This window comes from Balearica regulorum, chromosome 2 (assembly GCF_011004875.1).
Source record: "Balearica regulorum gibbericeps isolate bBalReg1 chromosome 2, bBalReg1.pri, whole genome shotgun sequence".
Classification (NCBI taxonomy): Eukaryota; Metazoa; Chordata; class Aves; order Gruiformes; family Gruidae; genus Balearica; species Balearica regulorum.
In genome coordinates, this window is record NC_046185.1 from 24,831,120 (window position 1) to 24,851,940 (window position 20,821).

General features: G+C 42.1%; 1 protein-coding gene across 6 annotated transcripts in view; it reads right to left on the reverse strand.

Moving 5' to 3' along the window:
* MATN2 (matrilin 2) overlaps nt 1–19,820 on the reverse strand; it is a 74,393-nt gene extending 54,573 nt beyond the window's left edge. For 3 of the 6 annotated variants that reach the window (XM_075743641.1, XM_075743639.1, XM_075743643.1), the window contains exons 1-2: nt 18,972–19,440; nt 9,850–10,017 (exon numbers count right to left, since the gene is read on the reverse strand). In XM_075743641.1, coding sequence (XP_075599756.1) covers nt 9,850–9,982 — 133 coding nt within the window. In that variant the 5' untranslated portion in view covers nt 9,983–10,017; nt 18,972–19,440. Of the gene's footprint in view, nt 1–9,849; nt 10,018–18,971; nt 19,444–19,596 lie in introns of those variants that run through there. The other 3 variants (XM_075743640.1, XM_075743642.1, XM_075743644.1) reach the window with 3 other exon arrangements.
* Between the last annotated feature and the right edge of the window lie 1,001 nt (nt 19,821–20,821).

Below are 20,821 nucleotides of genomic sequence, written 5' to 3' on the forward strand. Positions count from 1 at the left end.
AAAGCAGTGCCAGGGAGTTTTCCCGGGCATTGCAATTGACTCATCTAGGCTATGAAATCATTAGAACAGTTCCTGGTATTGTTTGGCCTAGGACAATTAACATTCTCTCAAACAGTCCTCAGGCGTGATATGGGAAGTATCACGAGCCAGAGACCCATCCTAACAAGCGATGTGGATGCAACCACTCTGTAAGCTCAGGGTATTTACCAGTATAGAAGCAGACCAGTTTATACCGCTGGTCTCAGTACCAGGGAGCAGTCTAAGATACAAGCTAAGCTCAGATGCCAGCTGGCCTGCATCCACAGTATTAAACTCACCTTCCCGCTAAAACAGAGCGGCTGTATGCAAACTGCCTGCTGGGAATAATCCCTGTCCCCCTGTAGCCTCTGAATCACGCACAGGGATTGCCTGGGGAGTGCTAATCACTGCGGGCCAGAGACAGCTCTGGCAATTTAACAGCAACAATAACGGTGGAGTCTCAATGCCCAAGAATGCCCAAGAATGTCCCCTGACACTGCCTAATTTCCTCAAACATTTCCATTTTGGACTATTCAAACCAAACACATTCAAAGGACCCAAGTTTTAGATGGTGATTTTTCAAAAGTTTTTGCAAGCCAGCTCCCTTGAAAAGATTGTTTAAAAATGAGTTATTTATTTTCTATTGTTGTCCTACATCTTTATGTCTCCTTAATACTTATTTTTAATCTGGATATTACTTATTTGGTTATATAGGTGTTTATTCTAATACATGAGAACGGATAAATGTTAAAGGCGGCTATTGCTGTATGCAAAGCAAAAGGAGGCTAGCTGCTCAATTTGGTAAATACTACAGCAAAAGTAAGACATTGAATAAGTAATTTATAACAAGTAAATATTAGATCCATGAAAATTTTTTGTTATAGAGTAAGATGATTTAAGCAAAAAGGAAGGATGAGATCACTTAAGAAAAAATGAGATCATAGAAAAATTATTGCCAGAGCAGGTAATGCATTAATGGCAATTTTAAGACTCAGTATATTGTGTTTCTTAGCTCACTCCACAGTAACGTATATACAAAAAAATTACATGTTCTGTGACACTGCCAGCAATAACACCAGATTTATTTTTAGATTTTATCTGAGTAATAGAACAAAAGTCTTCACTCAGAATTAAAGAGGAGAAAACTATTCTCCCAGTAGCACATTATAAAACCTAATTTCTCTTCTGTCTTTGCCATTTTATTATTTTTTCCCCCTCTAGCCCTCAACCTTACTTGCCTCTCTTTTCTTTACAACTTCTTTCTTTATAAATCTCGGTATAACTCCTACCAAATTTGTCTAAAAATACATGAACTTGCTGGGTGTCAAATATTTGTTCTTAAAGTCCAGATTCTAGTTTTCCCTAGCTAAGTATCCAGCCAGAAAGATCGGGTTTGACAGGTTCTCACATATTTCCAAAAGATTTCCCAGATCATCAAGAAGGTTTAATCTTCCCATACAATCACACAAGTAAAGAATACTCAAATTTGCAATTCATTCATAAATATACCAAGACCAAAATGCTCTGATGGGAAGAAAGACATAGCTATGTATTACCTACATAGACCTTCTAGGAAACTGCAGTAGCTTCATTTGTAAAAGATGAAGCATGAAGTACACAGCAGTTAATGTAATGTTGTTCCTGTTTGGAAAACATATTTTGTGGTTGTTGCCAAGAGTAAATGAAGAATAGCAGTAATTCCAAGCACTTCTTGGCTCTACTGAGACATTTTGTGCAAGTTAACTTCCACCCCTTTTCTTTTTTCTCATTGTAATTCAAAGAAGGACTAAGGATGGTATGGTGCGTTTCAGATATAAGCATACCTAGTTCCTGAAGTAAATGTTAGAAACTGTTCCGTACGCCTTTCCTGGCATGCACACGTGCTGCGCTCAGTCCTGCAGGTGACTCCACCTCTTACCGGCTCTGGGACAGACCCTGGGTCCAAAACCTGCCCCCATACTCCCTGGCCCCATCCTTGCTCTGAGCCTTTTCCCAAACTCACAGACCTCTGGCCCTTACCCAAAGATTCATTATGAGTTTGGCATTCCTCCTTACAAATTTCTTCATCTGGGAACACTTTGTAAATGCAATACGGCCTCCAGATATTTCTTTATTGCTTCTGACAAAATCTTTTGTGAACTTCCAAAATTTCTGGGAGAACAGTACAGCAGTAGGCTCTTGTCTACAGATTTCTAATCGAATGCTTCATTATCAGCCACTGCGGGAAGGTTCGTTACCTTGTTCTCATTTCACCTCACTATTTCTATTCCTTCCTTGTCATCCCTTCCAAAATAACAAGGTCATTATTAATATAAAGTCTCTCTAATCTGAGAGTCCCAAGACTGACTCCTAGTATTTCTCCATTTCTTTACTGAGACTGGTGCAGTCTCTGGCATGAAACCAAAGTATGGTGGTGGGATACTCCCAAGTTTCTTAGTTCTGTTTGCATTTTTCAGCTGTTCTGAGATGGAAACTGTTGGGTGTCTTGCCAGGAGTCAAACCTGCTTTCATGGTCAGGAGAACCAGGGAGTGGGTTGCTTTCCCTTGTAGGCAGGGGAACACCTGGATGCAGGGATGAAGCATCCTGATATCCCCACGCCAGTCCCTGCAGCATTGACATCTACCCACCACTTCCTAACAGAAACAAATGTTCCACGCTCTCAGCTGAGCGCTGCTCACACCCCTGAGAGGAGAGGAATTCATTTTCTGAGCCATAATGGCGAAACCTCATAGTACACACAGTTGATGCTACTTTGAATCCAGTTCCCACAGACAGCCTGGAGGCATTTACTCTGCTTGTGACTCTTTTCCTGCACACATCTGTAAAACAACAAATCACAACCAACACAAAAAAAAGGTGGTTGCCTGGGAGAAGATGATCTTTGTATCTTTCTCCTTGAAGATCTGAAACTCCCATCTTGCCTGAGCTACCTGGGGCACTGCTGGAAGGACATAGAAATCATTAGAGAAGAAACAGAGAAAAAAAGTAAATAGCCATTAGTAGTAGTGTAGAAGATTTAGTGAAAAAATGTGACCTTAATGAGTTTGTGCTGTTCTCCTTTCAGGACACTAGCTTAACATTTTAAAAACTCCTATCCATACTTTTTTTAAAAGCCGCCCATGTCTTTGTTTACGGGGAAAGCTGTTAGCAACCTCAGCATTACTCATTGATCAGCTGACCTGCAACCACATATTTCTATCCACTGGTAACACTCTTAAGTATTAGACTCTTTTCCAGAACAGTTTCAGAAACAACATCATGGGATAGTGCCGTATACCATTTTGTCTTGCCCCCAGAAATGCATGGGACATCATGCCCACCAGCAAACCATTAGTCCTACCACTTCAGCAGTACTTAATTAATTAGGTGGTTTCTTCTAGCTTCCAAAGCAATTTAAAGAGCACGTCCCTCTTAATTCACAATAGTGTCTGATTACCCACTCATGTCTATAAAATGAGCCATTCCTTAGGTTATGCAAATGCTGTTTCCAGGATTTTCAAGTTAATTTTGCACATATGTGCTTTTTAATTATTAACCTGAAGTACTCGCAATGAAGCCAAAAACACCACACTCTTGAACATTCAGTGTTCTTTCTTTTGGCCTGATCTTCGTTCAAAACAAAATACACAGAGGAGGCTTTCAGCTCTTTGAGAATATACACATAAGAATAGAGTTTGTAATTTTACTCAGTGAATTATTGTCAAGGCAAACCCTTTTACAAACAGAAATGGTATTTTACAGTAATTTGTGGGGGTTGTAACAAACAATTTCAGAAATACAAAGAGCATTTGCAGTTTAGTACATGACTCAGTTTTTTCTTTAGCAGCAGATATTCTTTCCTCCTTGTGGAAAACTTCTTACAAATTACTTGAAAAGAGAAAAGGAAAAAAGGAAAAAAACAGGAAGAAAAAGGTAAAAGTAAGAAAACAAGACAAACAGAAGAGAGAAGAAGGAGGGAAAAGAAAATGCTTTGTTAGAGGAAATACTTACACAGTAGAGAAATAGAAGAAAATTTCTTGTGCTCCTAGAAATAGAATTATATCCATATAACATTAACTACTGAATTCCCTTTAAGTGACTTAAAAGTGAATGTTATTTTGATACATGAATTGAAAATTAATAATGAATGCTAAATACAACAGTTGGCAAGCATAATGTTGTTAATGTGGCTAAAAATTGCTAACACAGACCAAAATCCAGACTTTCTGATCTCCCTGATAACTGCCTGCAGATGAGCACACTCAGAAAAGGACACAAATCCCTGGTGTCTGTCATGGGCCCAGCTAGCCCTCATGGCTCATTAGTTGGGCCTGCTTAAGGGATGACAGCTTCTGCAGGGAACAGCTGGCCGGGCAGGGATATGATCGCCGTTCTGATCTCACCTTCCCAGACTCCAGGATCCCTGCTAGGGGCTGGGGAGGCACAGCCTCAGCACAGGGCAGGCTACCTAGCCACAGAGAGAGGGTCTTCCACTGCAAACAAAACCCAGAAACCTGAAAGAACTGGGTGGTCTGAGCAAGTGCAACCTTCCTGCTACTGTTTTAGACCCCAGCCAGGTAGATAATGGACACCAGCTATTGCAGGGGAGAGGCCGACAGCAGAGAGATTAAGATGAAAGCTGAACTTTAAAGACTTTGCAGAAATTCCATGGGAGACCTCTCAGCTCTTGAGACAATCGCTACTGGGAAGCAAAGCACGCAATTGCTAATATTGCCTTGAGGCACAACAATTGTAAGATGCACCTACACACCTCAGAAGGAAGAAACAGGTGATTTGACAGACTGTGAAATGCTTTACTCGCTCTCCTTCCAAATATAACACATCTCTATTTATATGGCAGTTTTATATTTTGATTAGAGAGAGTCTAAATCGATAGGTATTTGATTACCTTGTATCCTTATAAAAGTTTGGTTAGGATTTTGCTTCTTTTTTAAATTAAATATGTGATAATTCAAAAGATGTAATTGGCAACCTCTTCCTACCTTTATCTCCTGCCTGGAATAGTTCTGATCTCCCCAAATACTGTAACAGCATAATATGTTGAACATGTGATGTAGTTATCGTTACACAATTCTGACTTCAATTGCAGTGCAGAGTAAGTTACAATGAATGAGTCTATTAACATGTTTGAGGACAAAAAAACTGGGCAGGGTTGTATTTATGAGAAGAAATTACACATGCACACATATACTGAGGCTGTGAATGAGTTTCTTACAGCAGTTATCATCCCATGATGTTTCAGTAGTTCACATTAGCAGGATTTAGAGATCTCTGGCTAGCTCTTAGTGTATAAATATATGATGAATTCAATCAGAACTAAACAGAAATCTTATCTGAACTCCACAGAAGCATCATGGACCAGACTCACTGCTGTCACACATTTTCCCCTCTGATTTCCGGCTAAAATTTAACCCAGAATGGTCAACCTGCTAATGTTCTTGAGCCCTAAAGTTACATACACTCGAGTTTAAGAACTGGGTTGGATATAAGAATTTTTGGAATAACTGCCTGTAGCAAGTGATTCATAAATTTCATGAGCACTCTGTGTACTTCATATTACTTTCCATTACTTACATATTATTAATGGAATCATATATATACAGGCAAGGGATAAGTCATTATATATTTTGTTGCAAAATATAATTTAAGACAGACAGGGACATTTGTGTTTAGCAGCAGTTTCTACTGAACAGGAGCCAAGTACATTTCCTTCTTGGCCTCCTTTCCCCTCTGTTTCAATTTTGTGCGGTATCAGTTAATTTCTTGTAGTTTCTTTCTTCTGGTATCATGTAGTATCTAAAGGAATGACCTGTAAATTGGCTTTTCTCCTCACATAGTTATTTTCTAAAACAGGTAGATGCATATTTTATATTCCTGAGGAACAGAAGAGTATTATTGTACAGTTTATTCAATTATTTCCATGCATCCACTTCAGAGCTCGCTAAACAAATATACCCGTGACATGAAATACATGCCCAGTTTACAAGGACAGAGTTCACTAAGAAAACAACACAACATAAAAACTTGTGTTTTTTCCACAATGTTGAAATTTTGCTTTGCTTTGTTTTATAATAAATGATTAAGATGCAGTAAGGCGACATCCCAAATCCACTCTACCAAAAAACCCCGCAACATCAAACACTAAAAAAAGCTACATCTTGCAAGGACTGGGCACATGTTGCTTCTGGACATGGCGCCCACTGAAAGGTGCTGTGGACCTCTGACCGTGGCCTTGAAATCGCGGTATGGGAATCACCACTCCGGACAACTGACACAGCTCTTCAGCAGCCTCTTTAGGTGCAGAAGTCCAGGTATATTTGAAGGGAATTAGCTAACGTAACAGACATAATTTTATCTTTAAAACCATGTAGCCAAGTATACTCCCATTACTGCTTTTCTTTAGTATCCAAAAAGCAATGCTAAGCTGGCAAACTATGCTTTCAGTGATCTGTGTGTAACCTAACAAAGCAGCTGCGCTCAGCAGGAACAATGATTTCGTCAGAGAGCTAAGTAAAAACTCTTCAGAGCTCTGATAAAGCCTTTAAAAGAGAAGATCTTAAAACCAAAGATTAATTTCCTTTAAGGAATCAGGATAAGGCCAAACATCCAATACTCCAGTTACTGATGAGGGGAAAGAGAAGGCAAAATTTAGTTCATATGTCACGTAAGGGAAGAGGCAACCGTCCTCTGCTACAGGAAAGACAAACAGACCGTCCTATTTCTTTCTGTTATTTCACAAGATCTTGCAGGACTACGGAAACAATCCTTTAAAACAGAAATACACCTACATTAAAAGAATATTTTCCAGCAACCTAATACAAATTCTGTTATTGTGAGAAATAATGTATATTTTCTACCTCTAAAGCAACTACACATGTTCTACAACTAATATGCTGCAAGAAAGATTTAAGAAAATGTTAACAAATTTAATTGAATGGGTACAATTAACAAGTTTCAAATACTTTGAAGTTTGATTCAGTGTTTAAAGAAAGAAAAACCTGCAAAGCAGTTTGGCTTCCAAGGGCCACAGAGAGAGTTCCAAAAACTTTATGTCCAATTGATTCTTGCACAAAAGATTTCAGATCTTTAATGGCAATTATTAGCTATAGCAATAATAATTTTAAACAACAGTAAGTGATGCAAAGACCTGCCAAATTAAAACAACACACACTGAAGTTTAGCAGAAAGACCGGGGATAAGAAAAACATAGAAAAGACGAAGCTCATTCCTTCTGAAACCTTTGTTAAAACGTATAGGCTATTAGCCCTAACAAAACAATTAAGAAATCTATGAAGTATTAGTGTACGGCAGCCAAAAAATTAAATCATCCTAAACTGGATCCCAAAGTACTTTTATCTCTATGTGGACAATCCCACAGGATTTTTTAATCCATTTCATTTTGCTTATTTATGTTGTCAGTTTCCTGGAGCAAGGACTTTTACTTCTGTACATGGACACTACTAGTATTTTACCAGTAAATAGTTAGCACAGCAGTACAGTTTTGTTTTAAAAATTGGTTAAAAGAAGGAAAAGGAAATAAAATTATTTTAACGCTACTAATATTTGCATAGCATAATCCTTCATTTTAGTCCTAAAAACATAGAGACCTCCCCCCGCCCCCCCAACACCCAACAAAACCCCCCCCTGAAATTTTATTACTTTTCCAGGTATCTGTTCTTTGCAGCTATATTGCTCACCTTTGCCTGCCAATCAAGTCTGTCCACAACAGCAGCAGTTATCATTGCCACCACTATTTATAATATACATATTACATAGAATGGGATAGCTTCTAATCCCTGTTAAATTGCTATAATTACAGAGTGATTTTATTAAGTCAATAGACTTCATGTCACTGAAATCATGGTTTGGCCCTGTTCTTTCTCATGTCATTAGAGGAACACTACAGCTTTCCAGCAGAGTGGCATGCATTTTACACATTCTGTTCTTTACAGAAAGGCACGTTATAACCATGCCACTGTTTATATGCGCTGCTGAATTTGAAGCAGGTGACCTAATTTATTGTAAAAGAATGCAAGGCCCAAGAGTCTGACTCCAAACTGCCACGTACTTTTATGGGCTGGACCAGGGAATGTCCCAAGTTTCTTGCATCATTTAATGTCTTGAAAAGGTTCTTTCAGCCAGAGCTGCCAGAACTGTTTGCATCCTGCACATGCCAAAATGAATAGGGATCCAAAATTTTCCAAATGCAGGGACCACAAATTGCTTGGCTTTTGAATGAAGAAAGAAATAATTTAATCTATACATTTTGATTTATATGGAGTGCTGATTCTTTTGATATATTTTCTACTACTTAAAATAAGAAAAAGAGGCTAAAAAGCAATTTAAAAAATCATAGGGAAAAAGGCGAGCTGAGAAACGTGACACCTTTTAGTTTCTCCACACAACACCTCGCTATTGCATTCATTTTCTAGAGAGACAGGTAGTTTATTTCTTAAATTAATAAGCTCACTTAAGGTATTTGCTGGGGACCCTAAAATATTCAGGACGGGTTGCTATTTAATCACATTTTAAAATTTAGGATTTTAAAAAGTCTGAGAGTTTTGTTGAGAAAGGTGTGAATGTGGATATTTCACTTTGCTGTTCCACATCCATATTTTTGATGAACTAGATCTCCAGAGCTGTGGTTTTCAGCCTTCAGTTGCAGAACTGTAAGTGTCTCAAGACCACATCTATTAGTTTTGAGAAAGGTGAATAAGAAAGGGAAATCTTTTGTCATTTGGCTTAAATTTGTTCTATAGGAATTGAAAACCAATGGGTTTAAATTAACAAAGGACAGATTGTGAATGGCACTTCATGGAATTTTATAAATTTCAAGGATTATGTTTTGTTTGGAGAAGAGTTTCACTGGTAAAATTTGATGCTCCCCTCTGTGTCACCCATTCCTCCATGTTCCGGCTTTCTTTCTTCTTCTTTCTTCCCAATATATCTTCTGCAGGACATTTTACATTCCTCATGTTCACCTAGGTTAGGTCACCTTTACGGGGAGGCAGGCCACTTAACATCTCCCAGTGGCTGGTGAGAGATATCCAGTTAAATCTACTACTGATGTGTATCATGAATCCTTAACGATGGGCTGTGTCCAAAGCCCCATCCATGCTTTGTTTTCATAATCTGACAATTACTTTAAACAATAAGCAAAAGAAAATTATTCTAAGTCACAAACTGTTAGCAGATGAAAAGGTTGACCAGCAAACTGCTTGATGAAGTACAGGCAATGACCAACAAGAGAGAGATGATCCTTATGTTTTAAAATATGACAGCTATAAGCTAAAACTACTAGATTCTGTCCTCAGATTTTTTGGCAAAAGAGGAAAAATGAGCTACTCATTATAAATAAAATTAACCAGACAAAATTAAGGGATTAACATCAAGTACTGTAATGACAAGCCTGATTTCAACAGCCATTGATCTGCATTCAATCATCATTATGCACAGCACATGCATATAGACAGCTAAAACTTGCTGGCATGGTAAAAGGCAGCTTTGACAGAACCTCCATGGACCAATATGTATTTTCTCTAAACAGTGAAAATAAGGTCTTTTTTCCAAGACAACAATCCTGTAGCATATATTTATTTCATACCACTTACATAAAGTAGAACTGTACTCCAAAAGTAAATACCTTCTTTCAACAGCTGCTAACCAGTCAACAAACTTTTCTCATATTCCTGCTTGCAAATGGCAATCTCCTTTTTATTACAAACTAACTCAGCCAAGGTTTGGCCAGCTACTCGTGCCTTTTATCATTTGTATTTGAGATGACCTTTGGTGGTGGTGTTTGGCTTTTTTGAGTTTGTCGGGTAACTTACCTAGTAGAGATTGTGAGTTAACATCCCTTCTTCGGGTGAAACGTCCTCCAGGGAGATCTTTTGCCATGACAGAGACAGTGGAAAGCAGAATATGTCCAAATAGCAGAAAGATGCATGCAATCATTTTCTTCATCTTCAAGAAACAGAGGGACGTTCAAGGATGTGAAACTGCAATAAAGGAGAGAAGGAGATGATCTCTTTGATTACGCAAAAAGATACACTCTAACCATGTCAGCCACCCAGCTGCACTGCTGCCCTCCCATCATATACCAAGTATACTAGTACGGAATAATACCTACACCTTCAAGAAAAAAGATCTACATCATAAAGCAGCAGTTTGCAGACCCTGCATAGTGTTTATAAGTATTGTTAGTTGAAGTTCATAGTTAACATTTAAAAAGTATTGACTTTTACAATCTTTTGTAATAATAAAGTATTTTTAAAACAAGAAAAGGAACTTTGTTTCAGTCAACCTGTCAGCATAAACAAGTTCAAGGAGGACACAAATATATTTTCATTATTCCACTCAGCACTCCATTGCATTTTTTCAGAAGTTTAATGGTTCTTGTAGTCTGAGGAATACTTGCTTCAGAAAATCTTAGAGAATTAAAACAAGAGAAGGGAATATATTCCAGAAACAGCAACTATAACTGGTGACAGCTCATGCTTCCTTTTCAGAAGCCTGTCTGTGGTTGCTAGCATGAAGATAACAGTACAGAATGAACCTTGTTTACTCACGGAGACTTCTGAGGACCAGCAATGAGCTTGCCATAGGCTACAGAGAAGTTTTGTCACACAGAAGAACAAATTAAAAGGCAAAATTCCTACACTCAGAGATGATTCCTGCCCAGGAGTTTGTTAGGCCATGGCTGAATCTGCCCACAAACAGAGAGCTAAGCCTGGCATGCTAAAGGCTCATCTGACCACATCCCCTGTCAGTGGGCTTCCTCTGATGGTGATTCCATCTATCTTCCCCCAAAACTTGATTGTTGTGGGTTGTGAAGAGAGCATCTCACAGGAGCTAGATTCAGCCTTGGAACTGGTGATATGATGAAGCTTAATCAAGAGCTCCCCTAGGTGCACAAGAGATGGATAAAACTACCCACTTTCAAACCAAAAATCTGTTCTACCTGAAACTGAATGCAAATTTTAGCAGTAATTCTTGGTTAAATAACTAAGATGTTGAAAACAATTTTAATAGGGTCTCGATAAGCAAATACAGCCACAGATCTGTAACAGAAGGCAATTAAATGCCCCAACTCAGAATTGATTTTTCTTTCCCACCATGAGGTACTCACTGGCTGAATATAAAATTCTGAGTAAATATTTTCTCTCTAATAAAGAGATTTTATACATTATTCTTCAGTCTGTCCCACACAACCATTACACATTGATCTATTTTTCTGTCTATTAATCTATTTTTCCTTTTGTGTATCCTACTCAGCATCCCCAAACACAAATGCAATGTTCTGGTGTATATGCCAGAGAGCAAAATGAGCTGAGTCTTTGCACTCAAAATACCCAGCCTTGCTTAAACATTTCACGTTATTCAGTAACAAGCAAAACGTGATTTAAGGACATTCAAACTAGGAAGGAGATGTATGTAAACATTTATAATAGCAGCCACAAAAAAGTTAAATTTTTGGAGCCCTAGCAGCATGGATGCCTGTATGATATTATTGGTAGAGTACTTCCAATGCTCTAGTCAGAAACAGATGGACACTGTAAACAGCACACACCACTGAAAATGGGACAAAATATTGCTGGAGGCAACAGTTGTTACTGCTGGAGATGACCAATGAAAGCTTCTCCCAGGTTGTCTCCTCACTTCTCAGGACATCAGCAACAAACACAGGGCTCTGCACGGGGGCCTCTTTTCTCTCTGGCCTGTTCCTTCAAAACACAAGGCAAATGAACCTCAAGGATACATGCCAGTTCTAACAAACACCAATGTTTTAGAAACACAGAAGCCATGCTCAGAGAGCTAAGGAGCACAGAGAAATATTTCTCACATTTATTAGCAAGGCTGTCACACGAACCAGGCACAAACAGCTTGTTCAATAGGGCTATCTGGCTGTTACCTAGTTATCAGTGCCCTAACCCATCCCTCCCTCCTATCCATCCTAAACAGCTGCGGAGACTGGTAAAGCCGCTTTACCTGTTCCCGATGGCAGAACCCACGGAGAACCAACGACACTGTGGTAGAACCCCTTCACATGTTGCTGAACCATCCACTAAGAACACGATGCCAAAGAAAACCAAGATAAAGAAGTGACTCAGGACAGTCCTACCAGCTCTGCAAAGTACCCCAAACTAAACCCCCTACATTCTGGCACATAACACATTTTATAACTTTGTAGTTATTTTTGATATTTGGTAGCATTCAAATTCACCAGGCTCATGAATGTCCCCAAACTACTTCAGAAATAAGAAAAAAAAAATGTTTGCTTGCTTTGACTTTGTCTTTGAATTCTGTAGGAAAATGTTTATAAGGCATGTAAATATCATATGATTAGCTGATCATATAAACCAAAATGGCTACATAAGCATTCATTAGCTGTCACTAAATTCTGAAACATATTAAAGCAGTAAATTTTCAGTTTTGCATGATTTTACCAGTCCTTTTGAAAAGTAAGAAGGGGTACTAAAGAAACAGAAGCATCGAATAACAGTGCCTAGTTTTCTGGGGATCTTTTTATTCAAACTGAACATAACTTGTATTGTTCAATAGTACTTCATTTTGATTCAGAAACCATAGATTCTTAGATCTCAATATCTTTACCACCCTGATAACCACAAAATAAGCCTACTTTCAGTTCCACCAAAAACGATCCAATTCTTGTTAAAAAAAAGATCTATTATCAACACTTTCCCTACCCTCACAAACAGTGTTTTAAAATACTGTTTCAAAAGAAAGCAATGCTTAACAGAGGAGAGCTTTAGTTGCCTTGTCTTAAAAATTTTGATATATAAGATAATCTAAAATAAAGATTAAAGTGAAATTGCATCCATTTTCAATGAGAAAAAAACAAGTTCCCAAAGCCAAAGGCTGCGTATGAGGTAACAGATGCCACTGACCCAAGCCTGTTGTCACTCTCTCATCGACACCGAAAGCTTCTGTGCTGCTTTCCTGAGGTGATGACAGTCTGGACTTGTGTGCTCTGCTCTAGTTCCAAGTACATATTTGTGTCCACTACTGCTTGCATTTTTACATGACCAGTTTGTATTGTGGTTGCACGTCTTCTCCGCATACTGTTCTCCCACAGTTCTCTGTTTATTTTCTGGGTCTTCTGTAAGGTCCCCTGTCTTCACTGTAGAAGCTGGATGGTGTTTATTGCACCACATTTGGTATTTAGCACCTCATTTTCCCAGCAGGCTAAGCCAGGCTGCTGGCACAGCCCCTTGTAGCTTCACATTGCTGGCTAACCCCTGCTCTACCAGCTGAGAACACATTCCCAAAGTACCAAACTTACAAACACATACTTTTGTGGCTACCTGGAAAATATGTTTCAAGCACTTGGATTCCAGCTGTCGCAGCAGCAGCATTCAGCCAGCTCCCCTGGGCAGACCCAAGACCAAGTCACTGTATAACAAACATCCCAAATACCTCAAAAGCAAAAGACACCAAGAGGATGCGTGGCAATCCATGGGGCTCAACCAGGTTGAGCACCAGATACACCACCTTCCCCTGCTCCATTCTGCTCCTGGTGAGGCACTGGAACAGGTTGCCCAGAGAGGTTGTGGATACCCCATCCCTGGAAGTGTTTAAGACCAGGTTGGATGGGGCTTTGGGCAACCTGGTCTAGTGGAGGGTGTCCCTGCCCGTAGCAGGGGGGTTGGAACTGGATGATCTTTAAGGTCCCTTCCAACCCAAACCATTTATGATTCTATGATTCTATGATTCTTCCACCCATAGAGAGAGGAAGAAGATGGTCCTATGCAGGGCTTTCACAGCAACCTTGGAACAATCAGTGCAGCACACTTGTCTGCTGCACAGGCAAAGAAGCTCCTATCAGAGAAGAGGCAACTGCTGCTCACAGAGGTACAATCTGGTGAGGCGTGCTTGCGGTAACTACAGCTGTCTTGAAGAAGTTTGGTATAAAGGAGGAGATTCTTCTAGAAGATGGCAAGTAAACAGACAGGCTCTCTTGTTCTTTTCAGGCTTCCCTTGCTCCCTAAATGGCTGCTAATCAAGAGCTAAATATTTCTATGGTGTTTTCTTACCAATTTTACCTGTGCTTGCTTAGCCGTATATCCATGCAACAGAATAATTTTTCTGATGCATTCTTATGGATTTTTAATTTTCATGAACTATAGAGAAAAGATACTGAAAAATTAAATTGGGACTTCATCTTTAAAACACCTATTTCTTTTGCTGGACAGCACTCAAACACCACAGGCCTGTTTCTACCCTTCCAAATATCTTTCCATGGAAGTCTCCTCATAAGGGATTGATGGCTGTTTTGGACAGAGACACTACTGAATATTTAGTGTCAGTGGTGATAAATCAATGACCTTCTCCACTGCATAGTGCATGTTATTAAGATTTGTCCTCTTCACTGTGATAACTCTTAAATAATGTCAAGGGAGAAGAGATGCTCTGTGGCTCATGCTGAAGTCAGTGTCTTTCCACCTCTTACCCCACTTCAGGGAAATTTCTTTCACACAGAATCGAGAAACCCTTCCACTGGCCTTGAAGGCCACCTTTTTTTTCATTCAGGTACCTTAAAAATATACCTGGTTTTGCTGTGCAGATCATGCTGAAAAAGAAATTGGAAAACTGAGGTAGTAACATGTTTCAAGTCATGCTTCCTGCCCCTCTGGATGTTCTCCTTCCTCATCCTGCAGAAGTTCCCTTCCAAGGCTAAATCAGAAACATGAACTCCACAAACCCCTACCTCTCCACCTTCTCCAGCTGCCACCAACACTGGCACAATGCACAGAAGGGGAAATTCTCAGCAGCTACATGCAACATCGACACCAGTTTAATAACTGCAGATAATATCCCCGCTCTTGAATCCTATTTAATTTCTCATCATAGATTGGAAGGGAAGACAAAAAAGCACCAGAGGCAGCAGTTATTACTACTAGGGAGGCTGCCTTCGGCTTTCCTTGTTTGATAGTTAAGAGACAGCCATTTACTTTAATTAAGCTGCCAGCAGATCTAACTTCAGTGTTTTTAAGTTGTAAAAACATGAGTGCGTAAAAGGGTAAACATTCTGAAGTTCTTGCAGCACTCCTTATTATCTACCCAGTTTTAAGATAACAAGAAACTGAGATCAAATAAAAAACTTTTACTGAAGTTAAAGGAACTGCAAGCGTTCCATATAATCAATAACATCAGAGCCTGTGTCTCCAAGTTAGCAAGCATACTGAGTTACTTGGAATACCAATGAGCTCTTATTACATGAAAGCCACAAAATCTCTCATTCTCAATCCCATCATCTCAGAAATTAAAATAATTAAGGACAGCAGGTACTGTAAAGCCCTGTTAACTATCATTTACAACATGTTCCAAGGTACTTCACTATCCACAAGCCAGCACATGCACTACTAGTCCATTATTCATTAAAATAATTTGTGTGGCATGGGTGTCAGGACACAGACTTATCAATAATTTCCTCCGTCTTTCTGCACCAGTTGCTGACACAGGCATTTTCCAGTTCTGAAAACTAGCTACAGAGCCCTACAGAGTCCAACATCATAAGATGCCTGTCCCTAGCTTTGCAGGTGGTGTGTGGGGGCAGCTGGATTGTGTGGCCACAATCAGGAGGATGATATTTAGCACATCAGCAAGAAAGATCATCTTGCCTTCATCCTTACAAAGGATTGCTCTACTGTCATCCTGTTCCACCAAATGACGCACTGGATTTTCTGCGACAAGGGACAAGACTGGGACAAATTCTCTGCGTGGGTCCGTGAAGGTTTACTTCCTGACAGGAAGTTTTATGGCCACACGTTGTTGTTTTGTGTCTGCAGAAGGGCACGATCGTAGGATCTGATGGCAATTTACCTGTTCCAGACATGGCTGCATAGTGATGGGGACAGGATGATAACCACAGATTCACAAAGTCTTCCGGCTTTGTTTCCCGTGTTTTCATATGGTCCTCCTTATCCTGCACGTATCCCTGCCTCAGCAGCTAAAAGGATATTCCAGTGCTCTCTGTTCTGAGAGATCTCCCTGCCTTGTATAGCATGTGGGCTGCAGCTGAAAAAAACTCCACCAGTATCTAATTATTCTGACTGCTGCTACAAATGTGCACAACTGAGTTGTATCCTGGACTAACAAAATCAAATGTGACAGTGGACTAAATTAACTTAGATTTTGAAACAGTAAAGGGAAGACCCAAAATGCACCATAGAGCAGTTCCTAGAAGGGAGGTGAATGATCTTTGGTAGCCAAATATTCCCGCAAACGCAACACTGTACCCAAGTACCCATATGCAGAGTGTAGCTGAAGGTGCTACAGGATACAGGAGGGCAACTGCATTCTGGAAGCCACCAGAGGAGTATTGGGGATGAGGGAAGAACAACTTGCCTATCCAAGCACAGAAGTCAGATAAGCACACATGTGTCTCGATAAGTATACACCCCAAAACATACAGCTTATCAGAAAGAGCAAAGATCAGCATTAAATTTTATTGTTAGGTGTAAATACCATAGTAGGACTTTCACACAGTGGACTCAGTTATCTAAAGAAGGGCTTAGAGTATATGTACTACATGTATAATTTAATTTTCTACAACTCTAATGAAATAAAAAACATTAAGGGATCTATTAGTTATTTTTAAGTCATTTATCTAAATCACATATAGACTTCCTGATATCACTGTTGTAAAACTAAAAATAGAATAATTTAGGATAGGAAGAACTCTGTAGGTCATCAGGTCCAACCCCTGCTCAGAACTGAAGTGGACAACCATTTCAGTAATTTCAGAAACTTGCCATATAAAAGGTAGCAGCGATGCTGTAGAACAGTGCACCCATAGTATGGTTTACTCCACATAGTTTCCAGTGGTCAGACAGCAAGCTTTAGCAGTGGAATTCTTATTTTATGACAGCATCAATCTCCATGTTATGATTTTCTTCAGTTGCCAGTTGGACAATAGACCTTTTCATTATCTTCTTCTTTTGGGGAAGACTCATTTGCACTTTCTGGTTCTGAAACTGATCTAGACATCAGAGTTTCCAGAAAGTTCCCAGAAAAGTAGCATGGGAAAACTAAGAAACTTCACTTTTACCATGAAGAGTAGGTATTTATATGAAAGCATATATTATATGACATATAATACATATGTGGGCTGCTTAGTTTTGTCTTCATGAAGTACAGTCACAAACCATAATAAAACTGTTAATTGCAAACAGAAAGGTGCCTTTTTTAAAAAAAAAAAAAAGGATACAGTAGTTCTGAAATTTATTTGCAAACCCACACTGTCCCTAGTACCAGCACCAGCATAAAACAATCATTTTGGGATTAAAACCACTCCATTCCAGATCCTCCTTGCTAGTAATGAAAACAGTCTAACAAGGAGTACACTATATAAAAGGAGCTTGTTAATGATGTCCAGATTATAATTATATAGCAGTGCTTAGTCTGTTACCCTCCCATGGAGATAGTTTATAAGTCATGGGGAAGTATTCAGATCTGATTAGCATTTCCCTAGCTTGCCTGGACTGACTAAAACATCTTTTACTGTTACAGCTGGGTCCCAGGGTCTCAGCTCATAAGTACTATACTGCACGTTAGTTTGTTCATGAGAAATCCCAGCGAAGTCAATGGAAAGACTCACGTAAAGTAATTAGCTGTTAATATTGAGTGCAAGGTTGAGGATCTTAGCTGCAGCCTTGTGTAACTGAGTGCTACATTTTCTTAGGATATAAAATAAATTTAATTTGATGAATATAGTTATAATCATAGTGATGTCAGTACACGAGGAAAAGTTTAAAAAATCTAGTGCTTAAAGCTGACACATCTATATGAAAAGTATATAATTCAAAATTTATTTTGTAGATTTTGTAGGTTTTTATGGAAAAGCCATATGTGTATCTTATTAAGCTCTTGATTTAAGGAGAATTTATGATGAGATTTAGCATGATAATTTTTTCTGAAGTAGTCAGCTGCCCGACAGTACCACAGCTATAACATGTTAACACAGCATGTCCCCTTTTCAGATCTCAGTCAGGATCACCCCTTGAGTGATGGCCCCAAAAGAAAACCCAAGCATTTAGAAAGTATTACATAAATCGGTAGGTTGCATTCTCCCCTCTCAGTCAACACTAACCCACAGTTAGGCAGTGACAGCGGCCAGTCTGACATGGAAAGAACTGTCTTCTGAGACAGGAATATGTGGTCATTAAAGATTCCACAATTTTTATAAGATTAAAGAGCACCATCTAGGTTGGGTTTCCAGGGTAAGTATATTACATGCACCAAACCGTTCTCCACTCCTTCCATCTCCAGCAAATGCAGTTCTCTCAGGAAACCCGGGCAGCTCCCAGGCCGCATGTCAGAGGTGACTGCTCCAGCGCAGAGCTACCTGCAGGGCTGCACCCACCGCACGGGGATAAGCCGTGACTTTAAAATGTAGTGGGTTTTTTTTCCTTATAGCGCATACGCTCTTAAATGAGTTACCGAAGCATGCACGGGGAAGAAGCGATATGGGGAGTTTGCTCAGACCCATGCAGCAGGAAGGAAAGGGAAACAGCTCTCCCGCAGCTGAAACACGAGCAGCAAACCACTCCAGCAGGACCCAGCAAGCGAGCATCTAACCCACCCCGGACCCCGCCGCGGCCCTTTGCCTCGGCCTCCCGCTCCCCGCCAGGCCCTCGCCGGCCGCGGAGCGCCCCCCGGCTGCCCCGTCACCCGGAGGGGCCCCCGGGGCACCGCCGCCGCGGGCTAGGACTGCCCCTCCGCCGAGCCGGAGCCCTTGGGCGGGGGTGACCGCAGGCTGTGCCGTGCCCCGGAGGTGTCAGCGATGCCAAGCCCCGCCGGGCGGCGCGGGAGGCAGCGGGGTTACCGATGCCCCGAGCAGTGCGCCGCGGACCCGCCTGACGGGCGGGAGAGGCGAGGCGAGGCGGGGCAGGGCAGGGCAGGGCAACGCGGGCGGCACAGCCGGGCTTACCTGAGGGGCTGGCGGGGCCGCTCCGCTCGGCGGCGGGCAGCGGCGGCGGCCGGGAGCGAGCGCGGGAGCGCCTCCTCCCCCCTCGGCGCGGCCCCGGACGGCGCTCCCCCTCCCGCCCCCCCGGGAGCGCCGCGGGCTGCGGAGAGCTATTGCCTGTCGCCAGCCCCGTCCCCGAGCGGCCATGGCCCGGCTCAGCCGTACTGAGAGCAGGGAATGGGGGAGTCCCGCTAGGGAGACACCGGCCTCCTTGCCCAGTCCTCCAGAGCCGGCTCTTCCCCTCGCAGCCCCGGGAGGCAGCCGCGGGTGGCCGGGCCCCTCTCTCCTCAACCGCCTCCGCCGTCAGGGACGCGGTTCCGCTCCTTCCCGCCTGTCCCGCGGGAGGGACGCGGGCTGTCCTCCCGCTCCCTCCCGCCTGCCGTGAGGGAGAAACGTGATCGACGGCCCTCACGGAACACGGGCCGTCGGCCCCACGCCTTCCCGCCTGCCCCCCGAGGGACGCGGGACCCGCTCTCTCCCGTCAGACCCATCAGGGACGCGGGTTGCCGATCCCGCTCCCTCCCGCCCCTCCGGGCTCCCGGCTGCGGTGGCCCAGTCTCGGCCCCGCTGCCCCGCGCCCGCCGCGCACCTCGGCCCCGCTGCCGGTTGCTCCCTGTCAGACCTGACCCAGCGCTGCGAGAGGGCGGCGGCGGGGGCGGGGGGGGGAGCTCCTCCAGTCCCGAAGAGGAGTGCCTGCCCCGGCCGAGGGGGCTCTCCCCGCAGGAGGCGACCGTGAGGTCCCCGCTAGAGGAAGGCGATGTGGTTTTGGTCTGGAAGCTCAGCACCGGGCCGGCGGCATCCTTCCCGCCAACGCCGTGCTCCCCGGGCCGGGCCCGCGCTCCCTTCCAGGGACGCCGACCAAGGGAAACGTCGGGGAATGGAAATCCCATTCCCCGCGTGGAGAACCTCCAGGCCAAGGCAAACAGTCCCTGGTGAATCATGTGGGTGTCTGCCACTGCGGCGAGCCTGTGGGAGCCTCCGTCGGGGAAATAAACGGGCCAGGTAGAAGGGACCGTCATTTCTCAGCTGTCATGGCAGCGGCACAGTCAATAGTCCAGGTGGAAAAAGTTGAGTGTGAGGTTTATAGCAACAGTTATGATTTTATTATGTATGAAGAAGAAAAAAATAAAATTCCTGCTTTGTTCCAAAGCAATTGTGATTTCTGTTTCCTGGAAAAAACCAGCAGTGAAAGCCATTCCAAATGGCAGAGGTGAGCTGGGCTCACCATCACATCCAACAGGAGAGGGATAAAATCGCCAAGCCACGCCAATTCCATGAGGTGCCAGTGGGTCTGAGAGAGGAGATTTGTACCCCCCCGAGTTGCTGGGATGGTGAGCAAACTTTGGAAATCAGCAGAGCTAATTTGGGTAAGTTTTGCATGGCATAATTAATTGTCTGAGGTGGGTGTACAAAATCTAATCCCTAAAAAGGGGGTGGAAATGATGCGCAAATCTCAAACTGAAAGGGTCTGGATTCACCCTGTCTTTCATTCTGAGCACTGGCTCCTGAAGCTCTCCTGTAGCTAGAGCAAAGAGATGAATTAAAAAGGCAGATGAACATTGACAGACATTGTAACAAAGCCAGCAGAGCCAAGTGCAGAACAGTTCACCTTTTCTGTTTCATCCTTTATAATATAGCACAGGACGAGGCCCCAGCCACAGTCCCAATTAATGCTCTGTCATCTCAAAATACAGAATCTGTACCCCTGAAGATTTCACTGTGTTGTGGCTTAAGGCACCAGCTGAGTTGCCAGAGGAAGACAAAAGGCAGGAGAGAAAGTGGTGTGGTGAGAAGATGATGTGAGTGCCCAGAGG